The sequence below is a fragment of the Musa acuminata genome, chromosome BXJ2-11 (genome assembly GCF_036884655.1).
Source record: "Musa acuminata AAA Group cultivar baxijiao chromosome BXJ2-11, Cavendish_Baxijiao_AAA, whole genome shotgun sequence".
Taxonomy (NCBI): domain Eukaryota; kingdom Viridiplantae; phylum Streptophyta; class Magnoliopsida; order Zingiberales; family Musaceae; genus Musa; species Musa acuminata.
Window position 1 is genome coordinate 25721779 of NC_088348.1, and position 17249 is coordinate 25739027.

General features: G+C 36.0%; 3 protein-coding genes across 6 annotated transcripts in view; all 3 read right to left on the minus strand.

The window, feature by feature from the left end:
- Positions 1–2412: 2412 nt before the first annotated feature.
- LOC135627636 (two-component response regulator ORR9-like) lies at positions 2413–4041 on the minus strand. Of its 4 annotated transcripts, none has more exons than XM_065133767.1 (5): positions 3522–4032; positions 3360–3451; positions 3198–3272; positions 3052–3122; positions 2413–2757 (listed from the first exon to the last, which is right to left on the minus strand). In XM_065133767.1, exons 1-5 carry the CDS (start codon positions 3628–3630, stop codon positions 2562–2564), a joined length of 543 nt encoding a protein of 180 aa, XP_064989839.1. In that variant the 5' UTR covers positions 3631–4032; the 3' UTR covers positions 2413–2561. The 4 variants fall into 4 exon arrangements, with proteins under 4 accessions (XP_064989839.1, XP_064989838.1, XP_064989836.1 ...); XM_065133766.1 differs by having other exon boundaries at positions 3198–3275; positions 3522–4029; XM_065133764.1 differs by having other exon boundaries at positions 3360–4041.
- Positions 4042–5491: 1450 nt separating this feature from the next.
- Positions 5492–6408, minus strand: LOC135627324 (uncharacterized protein At5g39865-like). The gene has a single exon (XM_065133381.1). It carries the CDS (start codon positions 6265–6267, stop codon positions 5641–5643), a length of 627 nt encoding a protein of 208 aa, XP_064989453.1. The 5' UTR covers positions 6268–6408; the 3' UTR covers positions 5492–5640.
- A 62-nt stretch (positions 6409–6470) lies between these two features.
- LOC135627323 (CSC1-like protein At3g54510) overlaps positions 6471–17249 on the minus strand; it is a 36802-nt gene continuing 26023 nt past the window's right edge. Inside the window, exons 6-10 of the mRNA XM_065133380.1 lie at positions 16231–16529; positions 12205–12484; positions 10280–10558; positions 8045–8278; positions 6471–6784 (exon numbers count right to left, since the gene is read on the minus strand). Of these exons, the coding sequence (XP_064989452.1) occupies positions 6632–6784; positions 8045–8278; positions 10280–10558; positions 12205–12484; positions 16231–16529 (1245 nt within the window). The 3' untranslated portion in view covers positions 6471–6631. The remainder of the gene's footprint in view (positions 6785–8044; positions 8279–10279; positions 10559–12204; positions 12485–16230; positions 16530–17249) is intronic.

The window sequence follows — 17249 nt, forward strand, 5'->3', positions numbered from 1 at the left end:
AAAATACCTCTTCCCAATTGGTACCTTCTTTTTTTTATTTTTTTTATTTTTTTAATTTAAAAAATAAATTAATTATCTCTTAATTAATTAATTAATTATATTATTATTATTATTATTATTATTTGATTTGTTTACCGTATTTTTATTATGGTGATCATCACATTATGATCAATTAATTTTTTTTATTTAAGTGATGTTATTTTTAAACTATCATAAATATTTATTTTATTTCGTAATATGATATATCATCAATTTTTTATTATATTTTAATTGTATTTAATTTATTTATAATGTTTATTATAAGTAGCTTTTAAAGTATCTTTTATTATGATTATCAAAATATTATGTCATGTCAAAAATAGATCGAAACTTATGAGGGATAATTTGAATATTTTCTAAATTAAGGATACTATATTAAAAAAAAAGAGAAAATATTATTTGAGAAAATAAATATTTTCTAGAAAAACCATCCAACCCTCGAGACCGAAGCCAAGGATTACTCTATACCCTATCAATTATAGGGTTTGAACGTGAATCTATTTAAATTTGATTTAGAAGTAGTTAAAATTAATGAAATCATAATTTATGTCAGAGTTCTCCTCAAAATTAAAAGATTAAGATAGTTGAGGGGATATAAAATGAAATAAAATTTTTGTATATGAATAAATACTACCAGACTATAACACACAACGGAATTAAATGAAATCACAATCAAATACAATTCCGAGATATACGTGGAAAACCCCTCCAATGTAAAGGATAAAAACTATGAAGCAAACTAGAGATAATCCACTATAAGAATAATGAATATATAAATCTCAATCTCTTGTCCAAAACCCTAGCAACAATCACAAGAAAATAACTATGATACAATATCTAAATCCTCCATAATTCTCCCCAAGTAATCATAGTAAGAATTTACTGTAGATCTGATCTAATCTGAGATGAAAGCTCTACTATATGATTGAGAATACTCTCTCTGTGTTGTCATTGTCTTCTTCCCTTTCTTTCTCTTCATTTTCTGTCTTGTTCTCCTCATTTTCTTTGGAATCCCATAGCTGCAATAAACTACCACGTTGTTGCCTTTTTCTACCTCTTTTTATAGCCACCACACCCCCCTAATATAATATAAATTAGGATTGGATTAATAAGGGGTGAGCTGTGGGCTGATAAAGCCCACCTTGGGTTGAATATGGGTTGTCGGCCCAATAATAAGTCGGGTATTACAAAATAAACGGAGGAACATTTTAAAATTGACTTTAGAAAAATCATAACATCACATAAGAAAACAATCCTAATGGAGTTATTTAAGTTCTAAACCTTCCAATTTATACAATTTTATTTTATCATTAAAGGCATTTATTTATGCCCTTCATTTTTATTTTTTCTTTTACCATTTGTCATTTTTACCAATAACACCATTCACATTAAATTCTTTGTGTTTAGTCTCTTTTTTTTAAGTAGATATTTTTTAAAAATTAGAAGAAATTTCTATTACATCAAATAACATATCATGTTTGGACTTGAACTTAGGCCCTATGTAACAACAACTTTAATGAACACATATAATGATAGATTTGTGTTTTTTTAATTCACTAAGTCTAAATTGAAGCTGATTTAAATTATCATGCATGGGGTTAAACATTATACGATGTAAAATATTAAAATGATTAAAGAACATATCAATATTTTTTATATACATTCATCTTATGTTTAATCGATCTTTATGATAATTTATGGCAAAAGGTCTCTATTTACTACAAAGAGTTAAAGCGGGACAAAAGATCCCCAACTACAAATAATCTCACCTACTCTCACTTAGGTCAACAAATAACGACACAAAGAACAACAAGTAACGACTTGCAACTCGTAATAATTAAGGTTATAAGAGTTCCGATTCTCGATGTTAAAAAGTTTCAAAAGCAAGTGTTTTTTAATAGGCAAAAATTCATTTCAACAGTTTTTCGACCGGAAATTATTAATTTTTATATTTTATTATTTTTTTCATATATCATTGACGATTTTTCCCAAAAAAAAGTCATAAATTCTTTTATGTCGTTGCTAATTTCTAATTTGATTTTGATTAATTATATATTAGTTTGTTAGATTTTTATGATCCTTTATAATTAGATAAGATATGTAACGTAACTAATTAGATTTTGATAAAATATATTGATCAATAGAAAGGAAGTCATATTAAAATATGATTCATTAGGGGATGTTTACGAGAGAAACTCTCAATAGACGATTTAGTTAAGGGATTACAATATCTCTTTTAGATTGATAATGGATCTAAAGATGATGATTTTGTAAATCACATAAAGATCTCTTTTTTTAGATGACATCAAAATATACGCATTGTAAAATCAAATTTAATTTTATTTGATTTTAATTCTCAAATAGGACAATCAATTCAAAACTTCTAATATATCCATATTGAACACCATCATAAACTATTACAACATAAATTAATTTATTTTTTTAAATCATGACAATTGATTCAAATTAGAATATATATATATATATATATATATAGACACACACTCTCTTTTGCCACTCCGTCAAGCTATTACCGGAGAGTCTCGGCCTTGTCTTCTCAGGCAAAAATCCTTGCTTTTGTTGCTGTAATTGTTGTCGTTGCTGCTTTCTCGCTGTTGGTCTTGCAACTTCCCCTTTGGCAGATAAGGTATGAGCCTCGTCATGTCTGAGAGTTTTATTGGTTTGAGGAAGAACTCCTCTGCTCCTCCCTCCAAGCATCTGTTTGGTAGGGGCACATCGAAACACTTCCACTTTATGGATTGCATCAACTCCAGAATATTAAGCAAGTCTAGCAATTACAAGGAGAGGAAGATAGAAAGATTCTGAGCTTTCCCTTCGTCGAGTTCCGACATCTAATGGGAAGGATATGATGCAGTTTTCTTGATTCCGACATGTAATGGTCAATATCCGCACTTGAATCTTCCTAGTCATTTTTATGGTGATATAACTCATGCAAGAACTTGATAGAATAGAGTCCCTGTAGTAAACGAGCAGTCGATTCATGTTTTTTACCTGGTGGTCCAGGATGGCACATTCTCAGAGGACATGATCACAACTGGAATGTTCTTCAAGGATGATGATCCCTGACACCAATGCAAACTCATAAAAACATTGAAACATAGTTAGGAAGAGAGAGATCGAACAGCCATCATTATCACCTTAATCTTCTTGAGCAGATCATACCCTGTCATCCCAGGCATACAATAATCTGTCATGACCAAGTTCACCTCAATCTTCTACAACCAAAACCACCATCTAAATCTCATCAGGATAAGGAAATCCATGCCGCAAACAATCAAGGGATCATCTATAGATCTCACGTTCTTATCTGCTGGTACAGGTGATGTGCTTTCCTCATCCTCTCTCAGACCCAACATTTGCAGAGCCTTGCTCCCGGAATCCACCGTCGTAACTGAAGCACCAACACATGCCTTTAGATCCCACCCCCTTCGCTCCACTCTATCAAGGAGTGTCGTCGTTACCTTGGCAGGATGATGAGGTCTTGAGGAGCCTCTCGATGAGCTTCCTGTCAATGAGGCTGTCATCCACAGCAAGTACATGAAACTGTGCCTCCTCCGCAGCGACAGCCATTGTTGTCTTCCTTTCTTCCGACGACACCGCCACGCTCTTAGCGAGCGATGAAGATGACAGGAACCGGGTGTAGAATAAGCCGAAGTTGGCGTCTTGTTTGGTCGAGACGGTCTCTTGTCTTCTCTTCTCTTCACCTTCGCACGTCTTCCGGCATCCAGCAGTGAAACACCACCTTCCAACCCACCAAAATCTCACCTCTCGGAAAGCGAAGATCCGAAGGCTTTACTCTATCATTGAATTGGATCCCAAGCAAAGCCACCACCCATCCATCTCTCGCTCTTCCTCTCTCCCTCGCTCCGTGAAACGCCAACGCATTCGTCTTTATCCAATTACCTCAAGATGAGTGCAGGTGATAAAAGCATTTGGATGACAATATTCCATGCCATCCCATCTGCTCTCGGCTGTCTCCATCGTTTATGCTCGTATAAAAATAGAGACCGAATCAGAGACGCCACCAACTGTATCTTCATGCATATATGTTATTATTGTTCTATGAATGATGAGATGGTGGGATAGGACAACGCATCCATGTAGCATGCATGCGCCTCTGACAACTGCACACTTCATAGGCTGTCTACATCGATCGCAGAACCTAATGCAGATATTGCTGCTTCCTATCAGTGGTTTCTTATTATAATTAAGTAATATATATATAATATCTTTAGGATATATTTTTGAAAAAAAAATCTAGTTTTGATAAATAATCGTAGGGCACTCCCTTAAAAAAAAAAAAATCTTTGCAAAGCGTTTTTTTCGTAAAAAAATGATTTTGCCCTTAGGTTTTTCGCTCGTGGCATAATCCAAAGATCTCGGACCCACCATTAACTACCTTTATGCATCGACCCCTAAATAGTGGGGTAACCTTCGTCACCTCTTATAAAGTCAAAGATCTCAACCAAAGAAGGCAAAGGCCTCGGACCCATTCGATATCAACCATCATGTCCTCTCTTTCGTCGTCTTCGTCATCGCTTAAGGGCTCAAGCTTAAGATGACTAATGGTAGAGGCGTAGGAGACTAATGACCTAAATACAATCGACCTATGCAAAGGTGCAAGCGATTAGGATGAAGGTGGCCATCGACGAAAGTGCAAGCGACCATGGGTGAAGATGCAAGGGTAAAATATTTTTTTATATAAAAAAATGTATTGTACAAAAAATTTCGAAAATGAGAATGTTCTACCAAAATTTCTTAAAATCAAGGACATTTTCTAAAAATTAAAATAAAATTTTATATGCATAAAAAAGTAAAACTATACATTCAGAGGAATCTATATGATATGCATAAGATATGTAATATCTTAATATTTTATTCGAGGATGAACTAATATTAGTAAAAAGAAATGTGAATAAAAACTAGTTAGGTGTGACAGGATTAATTTTCTTTATGCCAATGCTGACTTTTTTTTTTTGGGACGTAAAGTGGATGAAAAGAAAACATTGAAACTGTAGAGATTATAACTAAATGAATCATGTTTGATTTACATAATAAGTGTAAACTATAGGAATTATAGCTAAACTGTAGGATTAAAGCTTCCCTCACGGAAATATATAACGAGTACAAGTTTTGAATTATAGGACCACTTGTTTTAAATTTTTTGATCACCATTATTACTACATCTACAAGCTTAAACCTTCAAAGGATACATCATCTACATGCGAGTTCCTAGCTGCATGCATTTGTTTGTTGACCTTTCAAGAGGTAAAACTTTGTTGCGTCTTCTTTTTACTGCGAAGGCTGAATAAATTGCAACATGTACGTATTGGGCTCAGTTTAATGAATTAAACACACCTCTCTTAATTGTCAAGTATCTTAGAAGACCACATCTCATAGAACATTGTCGAGCTACATTCAACCATCCAATAAAACAAACACATGGCATTTCAACTACACCATCGAGCTACATCTTAATTGGCACGATTCCTCTCGAGCGACCCACTGATTCCATCCGAAAGAAGATGGAACGGAATCAGAAGAAGCCCTCCGTCGTTGCCCAATTACGAGTGGCGGAATTCATGAACAGCAATGAGGGCACCGTAACAATCCATTCTCGTTGCACGCGTCGCAACGTCGCACGCTGCCTTCCTCCTGGACGAACACCTTCCGGCTACCATGGCAGGTTGAGCACAGCACGAAACGCACACCGCCACAGCCGCCGCAGACGAAAGCAGGGTCCTGAGCCACGACCCCCTCGAGCATTCTCCCGAGCTCACCGGCGTCATGCCACTGCCGGACCTCGTCGGCCCCTCCGAGCCACCTGTTCCCGATGAACACCTGGGGCAGCGAGAACGGCGGGCCCTTTCCGAGCAAGCGCTGCAGCTCGCAGCGGTACGAGACGTCCATGGAGACGTCGCGCTCGTCCACGGCGACGTGGAAGCCGCGCAGGATAGCGCGGACGGCGCAGCAGTCCGCGAAGGTGCGCCGGACGCCGCGGAGTGAGGTAGAATAGAGGATTACCTTGGGGCGCTTCGGCTCATCGGCGAAGCGCTTATAGGAGGTCTTTGAGGCGGGGTGGCGGTGGTGGTAGCTGAACGAGCGGAGGAAGGAGGAAGGCTTCTTGAAAAGGGAGGCGGCAGAGGAGGAAGACGAGGACGGCGACGAGGACGACGGCGGCGAGAAGTCGTCGGCGAGGTTGGCCATGAGGGCTGCGGCGTCAACGGACGGTGATCAGGGGTGGGTTCCTATGGAGTCGACGTGTCTGCATCCCACTGCTGTACGACCGGCGGTGGGCTCGCCGGACCCATTTCATCCGGCATCTCAACCATTCACCTCCCTCAACAAATAAATAATAATAATAAAAACATTTTGACCAAATCAAAAGCAGAAATTAGAATGCCAGTTGGTGAATAGGTAAAACCGAATCAAATAGGATAAATCTAGATTTTGATCATCTTGAAGCAAACACTTGGTGCCGTTCCATAAGTAAATATATGAGAGAATCCTACCAAAAAGAACATGCAGTTATTGTGAACGACCAAAAGAAATGCGATAAGGAACAAAAACATCAAGAGTACGAAACCAGGGGCTTCATGTAAGCCGCATCTCCCGCAAAGCTCACAGGGCGCATCCAAGGAGGGTGGTAAGCATCGATTGCAATCTCCTGGTTGGCTTGGAGCTCACCTTCCCCTTCATCACAATCATCATTCTCCTTCGCAACCTGAGAATGCAGACCACATGTCAGGATAACCATCACCCGAAGCTGCTTTAGTGCAACCAGATAGTAGTTGCGTTGGAACACCCATATAATATGGTAAGGTACATGCACAAGTACCATAAGATTGCATGCACACAAACCAAACAGTGTAGTAAATCGGATTATATTCGTGTCATATTCTGTCAAATATTTCCAATGGAGATAAATCATTTTCCGTTTATGTTAGAAGATAAATTAAATTGTCCTGAAGACAAATCGCATATTGATCAAGCAGAAACGAATAAGGAGCCAGTTCACATGGATCATAGCAGTTTTTATCAGCAAATGAAAACTCAGGTGAGAATGCTCATTAATTGGTATAAGATGATTGCTTAAATGGAGAGAGAAAGACAGTATGCAGCAGACGGCCTAGTAGATTTGTGAAATTTAGCTTTTCAAAGAAAACAAGCCAAGTTTCCTACGAGGACTTGTGATAGGAATGAGGAATGGTCTCATAAGAACACAAGGGGAAGAAGCAAGGTTCGCAATACCGTATCGTACCGGTATTTCGACCTGGGCTCGGTACCGGTACGATACGGTATATCGAGTGGTACACCCAGATGTATCGAGTACTATAGTACTGTTACAGTACACTCGAACCGGTAACAGTCGGGTCCACGTACCGAAAACATGGATAATAAATTTTATGCTAGAAACAAGTTGATGCTACCAAGATCTTGAACTAATATTACTTTCATGTTCACATCAACATCTTCTAGTTCGGAAGAACAGGGTACAACAAAGTAATTACTGATTGATCGGCCAAAATTTTGGGAAAAGAAAAGAAACATCTTAACAATAAAGAAAAACCTTGGCAATTAGCCACCTTGTCTTGGAGGGGACGTTTTCATCAATTTCAAAGTGAATCGAAAAAGTAATGAAATGCACAAACATAATAAAAAACAAGGAGATGATGCACCAGAAATCATCTAACAGTATTGCCAGGAAAAATAAACAGAGCATCTGATTGCTGGACAAGCCATAGTACTTCACCTGGAGTGGTGCTAGAATATGAGCCACACCAATCTAAATATCATTGGTCTCCCAGAAAAGGGGATGAATGATGACTAACTTGACAAGTTTGCAACTTACAATAAATAACACACCCCTAGTGGATAAAGAGCACGATTGGCATCAAACTTACTGGAATATAACCACCAATGGTTATTGCTCAAGTTAGTTAAACAGGAAGATGACATCACTATAACCATTAATGTAAAATACCTTGATCGGGCAATGACAAAATGTCGGCACAAATCGAATTTTGCAATACTCATTGAACAATATAGTCATGAGTAGGAGTAAAATGGTGGAAACTGAAGCTCCCGGCTTAGACTTCAAACCAAAGATACCAATCATGGTAATTTGCATGAGAATAATGGTGATGAACAGATAGTGATGAATGTGTGGCCAGTACTGTCCACATGTATCATAAGTGATATCATACACATCTTGCATCTGCAAGGGGAGTATCCAAAATTAAATATACAGATTACAGATACCAATGAATTAGACAAATGTAACCCCAACAAACCATACAAAGAGTGATGAGACCACAACCATAAATTACCACTAAATCCATGATAGTCAATAAGCAATTGATTATTATTAGTAACTCATTACAATTAGATGATGTAATACATCTCTGTCTCAGGAGTTTGTTTAATAATACTCGTTGATATGTACTTCTCCATGATACTTGTGGTAGTTATGAGGAGAATAGAACAGTAATGTCATATAGTGTCACCCAAGTAGACAACAATGGGACTATTAGCACAGAAAGATCTTTACCTTGCATGTAGTAGTGTAAACTAACTGGTATTTACTATTCATAAAATCATGTACCCTTATTAACTATTCTACCCACTGGCACAATTATAAATTCTTTGTGATGACCCAGCAATTTCCCAATTAGGCTATGGAAATCTTGCATATCGGTATAAACTACCCAGAGCATCCAGGAAGCAAGAGTCAAACCCTATAGCACCTCCTCAGCAAGTTGAGCATGCTTGGACTTCTTCATGGATGTCTATTATAACTCATGCAGAAATTAGATCCACTTTGGTCGACGTTTGACAAGTTAATGAGATCATTCCTAGTTGTAGTAGTTCAGGTTAATCCATTTCTCATATTAGTCCTAATCCATTCAATCTCACCAAAAAGGAAGAGACAAGGATTTAAACCCCTTTTGTAATGCAGATAGACAGCATTCAACAGTGAGAGCCGACCAGCTGTCAACCCCTTGGTTATGGCCGAACACCCACGAATGCCAGGAGAAGTTGGCAAGGTCAATAAGCCATCACCTGAGGGAATATTTTCGAAATAGTGTGAATACTTAAATAGGTTACAGAAGTCCCCACTCCTGGCAGTCTATATATCATGGATGTAGCTCCTAAAGCAAGTCTCAACTAATCTAAAGAGAATTTTCTCTAGTTTTTCTTTATTCTCTCATCTTCTTTGTCTCCCCTTAATTTATCTCATCTCCCTCTATCTCTTTCTCCCCTTAATAGAAAGAAGGCATTCAATGTAAACGATAGAAAACGATAGAAGTGATGCTCCTATAAATTTAGTATCAAACCCCATTCAAGATCTACACTGCTTCCAAAATATTGGCGCACTCATCAATTGTTGTGTAAATTTAAGTAGATCATATGGAGATAATGATGGAAATGTTGACATGGTTGACTATGAATTCCCCCTTAACAAATCCAACAAATTTCACACTTTGATCAAACAAATGCACAATTCAAAACTTGGTCCAAATCGATCAGAGTTGAAGAAAAAAAATTCTGACTTTTTCCTTCCTTCATAGAAATGTATCAAAACTGACTCATGATAATCCTAACAATTTGCAACTTTTTATTTAATGTACATCTGAAGCAGCACGTTACAGTTTAGATGTTAAACATAGTAAGGGGCTGCTTCAATTCATATGGACCACCAACAGACCTTCAGATAGGCCATAATTTCTGATGAAGAGTCTCGAAAACAGGCCTCGAGATATATCCTCACACCAGAATGACAAATGCAGAATGTGGCTGTATCAAGAGCATGGATAACAATCTATCTGAATCTTTGATAACAAGGACTAAAAAAGATATTTGCAGTGCATTAAAACTAAATATCACTCATGTATAAGAAAGTACTAGGATGTGTATCTTCTTAAGGACTCTTCGAAAGAGGTGCAAGAACATGACTTTTTGTAAAGTAAAACTGATTATCAATGTGAGCAAATGTGCATAAACACAAACATGATGCCAAATATTGTCATACCTTACGAAAAGTCTAAAAGAATGAAAAGACTAGCAAAGAGCTAACTCAAATACTGTATAACAATGTAGAAAGTATATGAAAACATAAAGAATTAAAGGCGATGCAACAATTGCATTCACAGTACCGATGGTTACTAGCAGGAAATATGTTGCCATCTTTTTGGAAATATTCGGAAAGACAGCATACCTGATTTACATAAACTGCATAACCAAGTAAGAAATAAATGATAAGGAAAGGAAGCAACAGCGGTGAAATGACAGCATACACCATCCCGATCAATATTGCAAGTGAAACTATTGGAATAACTCTGTAGTAAGGGAACCCAAAAAGATAAGAATCATTCTCTATGCTTTGACCAAACAAACAGGTCCTCACAACATGCCAAGTAACCAAACCAAGCTGCAGAATTTCCAACGAAAATCCCGATAATCCATCTGTCAAAATGTATGTAATAAAGAAATCCGACTGCAAGAAAAATACAATAACCACAAGATCATCTCGCTGACTGCTCCTTCAGAAACCATGAACAAAAGAATAGGCCTAAAAAAGACATGTTACACATAGTTAACACTTAACAGTGCTTTGATGGCAAATAGGTTAGGTTACTACCATTCTCACACTTGCTAACTTATCAAGTCTATGGTAGGTGAGAACAAAAGCCTTACAATCGAAAAGGTTTCAACCCTTGCTTTGCAAATAGTAACATTCTTATTCAGGCTTCGAAGGAACTGAAATATTTACTACGTTTTAGTACAATCAAATGTTGGGGAAAAAACTCTTAATTTGAAAGAAATCAAGGCAGAATTTCAAAATTTTCCAAATTGATTTCTTTTAAGGATATGAAGTTATGAACCATGATTATTCTCGATGTCTGATGAACAGCTTTCACAGCCTACATAAGAAAAGAAATATAATTTCTTATGAAGCAAAAATGTCATTCATGGATCTCGCTTGGCAAACCAAGGATTAAAAACCTGATCTAGAAACTAATGTACCATTGGTTATCAATTAAGTTAACGTTAGTAATACTACATTTTATAATGGTTATCAATCAAATTAGTATGGTACACCAAGCTACACTATACGTCAATATGAGTTTATAGTCCATACCATACAAACTGGTACAAGAGGGGAGGCTAGGTGGGATGTGGCATGGTAATTTTCATGAAGAGACCAATGACAGTGGTGACAAAAAGGGCAACGAATAGTTGGGGGGGGGGGAAGAAGGTGATGCCAATGTGGTTGGCATGGCGAGTCTTGATACAAGGCCCCAAGGGCTACCCAATGGCTAATTGGGTAGTCATATTAAGGAGGATAAGCTTATCACCTGGTACAAGCCTATACCAAGTCCCTGTTCAGGGCGACATGTTTTAAAGCGAGCTTAAATCACCCAGTTTACTCTGGCTCACGTAGTGATAGATTATTAGACCAATAAATGTTGCATCATACCAGACGATATTAAAAAGCATGGTAATAGAACATTAATAATGCATGACATATATAATTTTAATTTTTTACTTGTCTATAATGTCAAATAAATGTATCATGTGTCCTCACTACTAACTTTACAAGGCATTTTTCATATGTTCTCCTAATACATGATTTGCTAGAGACTTTAAAACATTTTAATTCATTATTAAACTAAACAAAACAAATATTTATTTTTTGCAATTTTAATAGGGTGGAACTAGTCCGATTGGCACAGTACCATACCATCATTGACCCACATCGTGTCGAAACTAGACCTAGATTTTAATCCTTGGCATATATAATGAAATTTCTTCCATAAGGTATGTTTTTAATCATCAGTGAGATACTTATACTGGAACTATGACTTCAGAACTATAAATTCACATTTTTGAGATCTTCATTTTAATGGATCTATGGCATGCCAATTTTAATTGGTCAGCTAACAATATTTCTGCATCCATATTCACTTCATAATATTTTTTCTTAGCATATAGTTATCATACTAACTAGATTCCAAATCAATATGGAACCTTGCAAATATTTCTAGTAAATAAAAAGAAAGAGCAGCATCTCATCAACCCATGCAGCTAAATTGATATTGTTTTGAATATAGTTTAATAACTGTTAATTTTAAAAGCTACCTGAGCTGAAACAGCACTTGCAAGATGACTAGGAAAATCCTTTGGATGAGTGAATGACTCTCCAATTTGTTGCAGTAATGACCCTGATAACAAGCTTAAGAAGAAAACATTCCCAACCAAGAAATAGAAGACCATGCTACAAGCTCTCATTTCTTTTCTGCTCTGAGAAATATAACCCTCTAATGAGGCCATATAGACCATTGCATAGGGAATGACATATATGAAGCTATTAAGAATCACACTTGGAAGATAGCCAGTCAGGAAAGAGCTCAACCCTGGTCTACAATTCAATAGAATATACGTTTGTTTAATAGTTAAACGACATAAAAGTTATGCCGAAAAGAAGGAGAAAGGAAAGTCAATGAAACTAACATAGTAAATTTATTCATAAATTTCCTTCTACTAAATGAACAGATGCAGGCGCCACAAGTTGAGTGGATATTTGATCATACAAGGTTAGAAATTAAGAATTTCATTCTCCTTAATGAACATCCTTATGGACTCGATAAATTTGAAGCATCAGAAGATGTGGCAAAAGAGTGAAAAGGACAGATATAAAGAAGAAGGGAAACAAGAGAAAAGCAGAAAGGATAAAGATAGAGAAAGGAAACAAAATAACAAGCTGAAAATGAAAATAAACTGCACAATCTGTGTGAATGATTTTCATCGTCAACAGACAGATTCTTTAAGAAAACAATCATATACATGAACGACGATAGGTTATCTTTAAATTTAAACAAAACAAACAATGGCGTGGTGGCAGTTTAAAACTTCAAATAACCAATATCAAAAAATGCATAAAAGGATCGGCCACATTCGATTGGTGGGTCTCAAAAGGATCGGTCTATAAACCACGTGTCGTCATATAACGTCTGATGTGTCTGCCAAGTGTTTGCCAGGTTATCCCTTACCTATCAGTAAATAAAAAGATTTATATATACTTATAATTATAGGCATCTAAGGGACTAAAATGTAAAAATGCCATTTTTGACACCGAGGACACTAATGTAAAGTTTTAATTTGACAATTGTCTAGGGACCTACTTGTAATTAATGTTCTCAATGATTAAAATGTAAAATTATACTTTCCATACACATCCTTTCCTCTTCCACCTCCTCAACCTTTCACCACTTCTCATCACTGCCTTCAAAATTTCCACTACCTCATCACCCTATAAAAAGACATGTATACCCTTAATAAAACAGCAAGATAAGAAAATAAGAGAGAGAAAATTAGGTAGTATTTATTATTCTGTTATTTTATTATTTATTATTCTATTGATTAATGTTGTTATTTAGTTATAATGTTATGATATCAATTGGTTAATTTTACGATGTCAAATTGATTAGTCAAAAATTGATAATTTAATCAGCCCAATTAACACGTAAGGTAGCCCAAATCTGTGAACCCAACCCAAGCTAGGTTCGGGTCTATATAAAAACAAAATAAAAATTAGATGCCCTTACCATAATTCAAACCTTAGACCTTTAGTTGGATTCAAATTAAATCTATATATCATAACTAACCTACCTTTTCATATGATATATGCCATTATTTGAACTTAACATTTTCTGAGATCAGATAATACTAAATAATGATTGGTAATCATGTTCTTATATGATTAACTTAAAATTATGATATAAATAATTTTTTATTAGATTCATTAAATATTGATGAATCTTTTTTAGTTGTTTCTCATTGTTATCTGAATTTTTGGATTTAAATGGTGTACTAAAGCATTTTATAATATGTGCCCACATGATTACTAATGTTTACTGAAGACATTGGTCCTTGATATTGAGCAGGCAAATCAGTACTGGTACAGTGAATCCTTTCGGTGATTTAACAGGCCACTAGACATGGCGACTAACGATCTCCTACTATGGCTATGAGAGACATATCTCCACTTGTGGCTAGTGAGAGATACTACCTCAATGGGAGTGTGACATGGACCCGTTCCATTGTTGTTGGAAAGTTGTCCATCCCGAGAGTTTGAGCGTCCTCAGTAAATATCAGTAATCATGTGGGCATATATCATGCAATGCTTTAGTACACCAATTCAAATACAAAAATTTAAATAACAATAAAAAACCATTAAAAAAGATTCATCAATATTTAATGAATTTAATAATAATTGATTTATATCATAATTTCAAGTTAATTATATAAGAATATGATTAACAATCATGATCTATTCTCATTCAATCTTAAATAATCTTTAATTCCAAAATATTTATCACCCGTTTTGTTGGTGACACTTTAAGAAAAACATGATCGCTTATTTTGAATTCCAAATCTCACCTTTTCCAATCAACATAAGTCTTTTGTTGACTTTGGGTTGTTAGCAATCTTTGACTTATCGACTAAACAATTTTCACACCTCTTTATTTCATTTGAGGGTTGAACAATTTTCATATCTCTTTGCTGAATCGATTGAACAATTTTCTTTCTCCCACATCATCCCAATAAATGGAAGATTGATATCTTCTCGCATATAATGCTTCAAAAGGAACCATTTAAAGTCTAGAGAATTAGTTAATTCTACCAAACGTAGATGTTCATCCCAGGCTCCCAGCTACCACTAGAATCCATAGAACAAGCTCTAAGAAGATCTTCTAGTGTCTGTATAGTTTTCTTAGACTATCCATATGTCTAGGGGGTGAAAGGTTGTCCTAAATTTATGTTCCCAATGCCTTTTGCAAGCTACGTCATCATCTCGAAGTGAATCTAGGATCCCGATCTGAAATGATACTGACCAGTACCCCATGGTATCGAATAATCCCTTTGACATATAATTCTGCTAATTGGATTAAAGAGTAATTCTTTTTTATCAGAAGGAAGTGTGCTGACTTTGTTAGGCAATCAACTATCACCCAAATAGTGTCACACTCTCGTTGGGTTCTAGATAGACCTGACACAAAGTCGATAGTCGTGTGTTCCCATTTCCATTCAGGTATAGGCAAGTCTTGTAATTTCCCAACAGGTTTTTTATTCCAACATTTACCTATTGGCACACTAAACATTTGGAGACATTCAGCAATGTCTCTCTTCATGCTTCACCTTTTCTTCCCTAAAAACCATAAATAGAAACAAAGTATTTTCTCTAACTATTTTCTTATATCTAACTCCCAATCAAGACCTAGATATACTCATATACATAATGTATATATAACAACAAATCCTAATTCACTAAGAACTTATCTTCAGACTTGAATCTCTAATCCTAATCTTTATCTTTCAAGAAGTTTGAATCAAATTAGGTTTTATCCACGAATTTGAAACCTCTTAGAACTCCGAAAGTACTTGCTAACCCCAACAATCTTCCCTTGGTGAGTATTTTGTCCACCCTCCCGAAGAGAATATACTTTGCCTCAAACTCCTCTCAATCTTCATCAGTCATCCTTATTGAAACTCTAATCACAAGATCTTTTGGACTTGATACCACTTCATCGGGGAGAAGATTTCCAAAACCAAACAAAGATTATAGAGATCATTAATAAAAAATATACTAAAAAGCCAATATAAGATTTTGACACCCTTTGCTTATATATAAAGAAAATATCTAATTTTTCATCATGTGAGTTCAATTACAAGTACCCTTGAATTAACCTCAATCAAGCATAAATCAGCTTGTACAGCCCTCCACATAAATTCTGAATAATTTCTCATACCTTTTCTCTCACCCTCTTCAGAAAACTTAGGTGCACCCAATGTATTTTCTCACATCTTGCTCTGCCTCAACCTACACAACGTATTTATAACAACAAAAGCTAATTCACCGAGGACTCATCTTCCTACTTGAATCCCTAATTCTAATCTTAATCTTCCAAGAAGTTTGAATCGAGTTAGGATTCATCCAAATAATTTGAATACTCTTAGAACTCTAAAAATACTTACCAACCCCAACAGTTAACAATATTAACAACATTTATTCACTAGAAAAATTGGCTTTTTCTAGCTGACAGACAGAATCAACAACAAAGACGAACAAACTTTAATGAGAAACTAGAACAAAGAACCACTTACATTATCTGTACAGCTCTGGCAGGAGGGAACCACTTCTTTAAGTTTTCAAATTGAGCGATTCCTTGAACTGCTGTCACAGGCAAGGCAAAGAAAACTGTGAGTAAAAGTGCTGCAATGAAAATTCCAGTTCTGTATAGTGCCAAAAGATGACAAGGGATAGCTAAATTTTTCCATATGACATCTCTTGGCTCTGGTGCAGCTTCTGTGGTCCATAATAGTGGATGCATGTGCTGCTGTGTCTGTGCAGCAAAAGCAGCACCACATCGAGACTTAAATGAGACGAAGGCAACAGGTAATTCCTGGAAAATATGACAAGATCTCAAAAACCTAAAAGAACTCATATTTTAAGGTTGACCAGATTACTTGTAAAAAATGCATGCTGTAGATTTAAATTAAAATACAGACATCTATGTAGCAAAAAAAATAGACATTAAGTTCTCAAATTATCATAAGGTCTCTTCTAAAACTTGTCACATCACACTGCAAGACTCAATGTACTTGTGCAACAAGCTACGCCATATAAGTTGGTCAACAAAAGGCAGAAAAACAATATTTTGATGCAGCCAAAATGCAACACAATTCAGCCTTTATAGACATTTTAGTGATCCTAGCTCATTAAAGAAGGAGCAATACATTAGACATGAGATTACTTGAACTTAAAATAAGGTATTAGTGCAGCTTATTTGGGTCCTTACTTTAGATCTAAATCTGTGGTACTGGGTAAGTAATAAACAGTGAGTTCCCTTGCAAATTTAAGAGAGAATTTTCTTTTGTTTCATTTGTTGGTTCCAGGGCGACCACCGGTGGCCTAAAGTTGGTATTAAGAAACTGATGTGCTGCTCCAAGATTTTCCAAGAGTTTTAACCAGGATCTTTAATTCAGAAGTTGCCCAGTCCACGTACTGATTAGCCATTGGACTGTTAAATACCAGTCCATACCGAGCAGTACTATGAGTATTTGAATCTACCAAGAATTATGAAGATGAAAAAGCTACATTGGCTCCTCTGGGTTACCATCTG

What these genes read in the sequence shown, in the direction of transcription:
- LOC135627324 (XM_065133381.1), bottom strand. Translation starts at nt 6,267, where the DNA reads ATGGCCAACCTCGCCGACGACTTCTCGCCGCCGTCGTCCTCGTCGCCG.
- LOC135627636 (XM_065133763.1), bottom strand. Translation starts at nt 3,599, where the DNA reads ATGTACTTGCTGTGGATGACAGCCTCATTGACAGGAAGCTCATCGAGA. An exon ending in CTGTACCAGCAGATAAGAAC is followed by an intron (nt 3,276 to 3,359) that starts GTGAGATCTATA and finishes TTTTGGTTGTAG; the next exon opens with AAGATTGAGGTGAACTTGGT. An exon ending in GTGCCATCCTGGACCACCAG is followed by an intron (nt 2,758 to 3,051) that starts GTAAAAAACATG and finishes CCTACCAAACAG; the next exon opens with ATGCTTGGAGGGAGGAGCAG.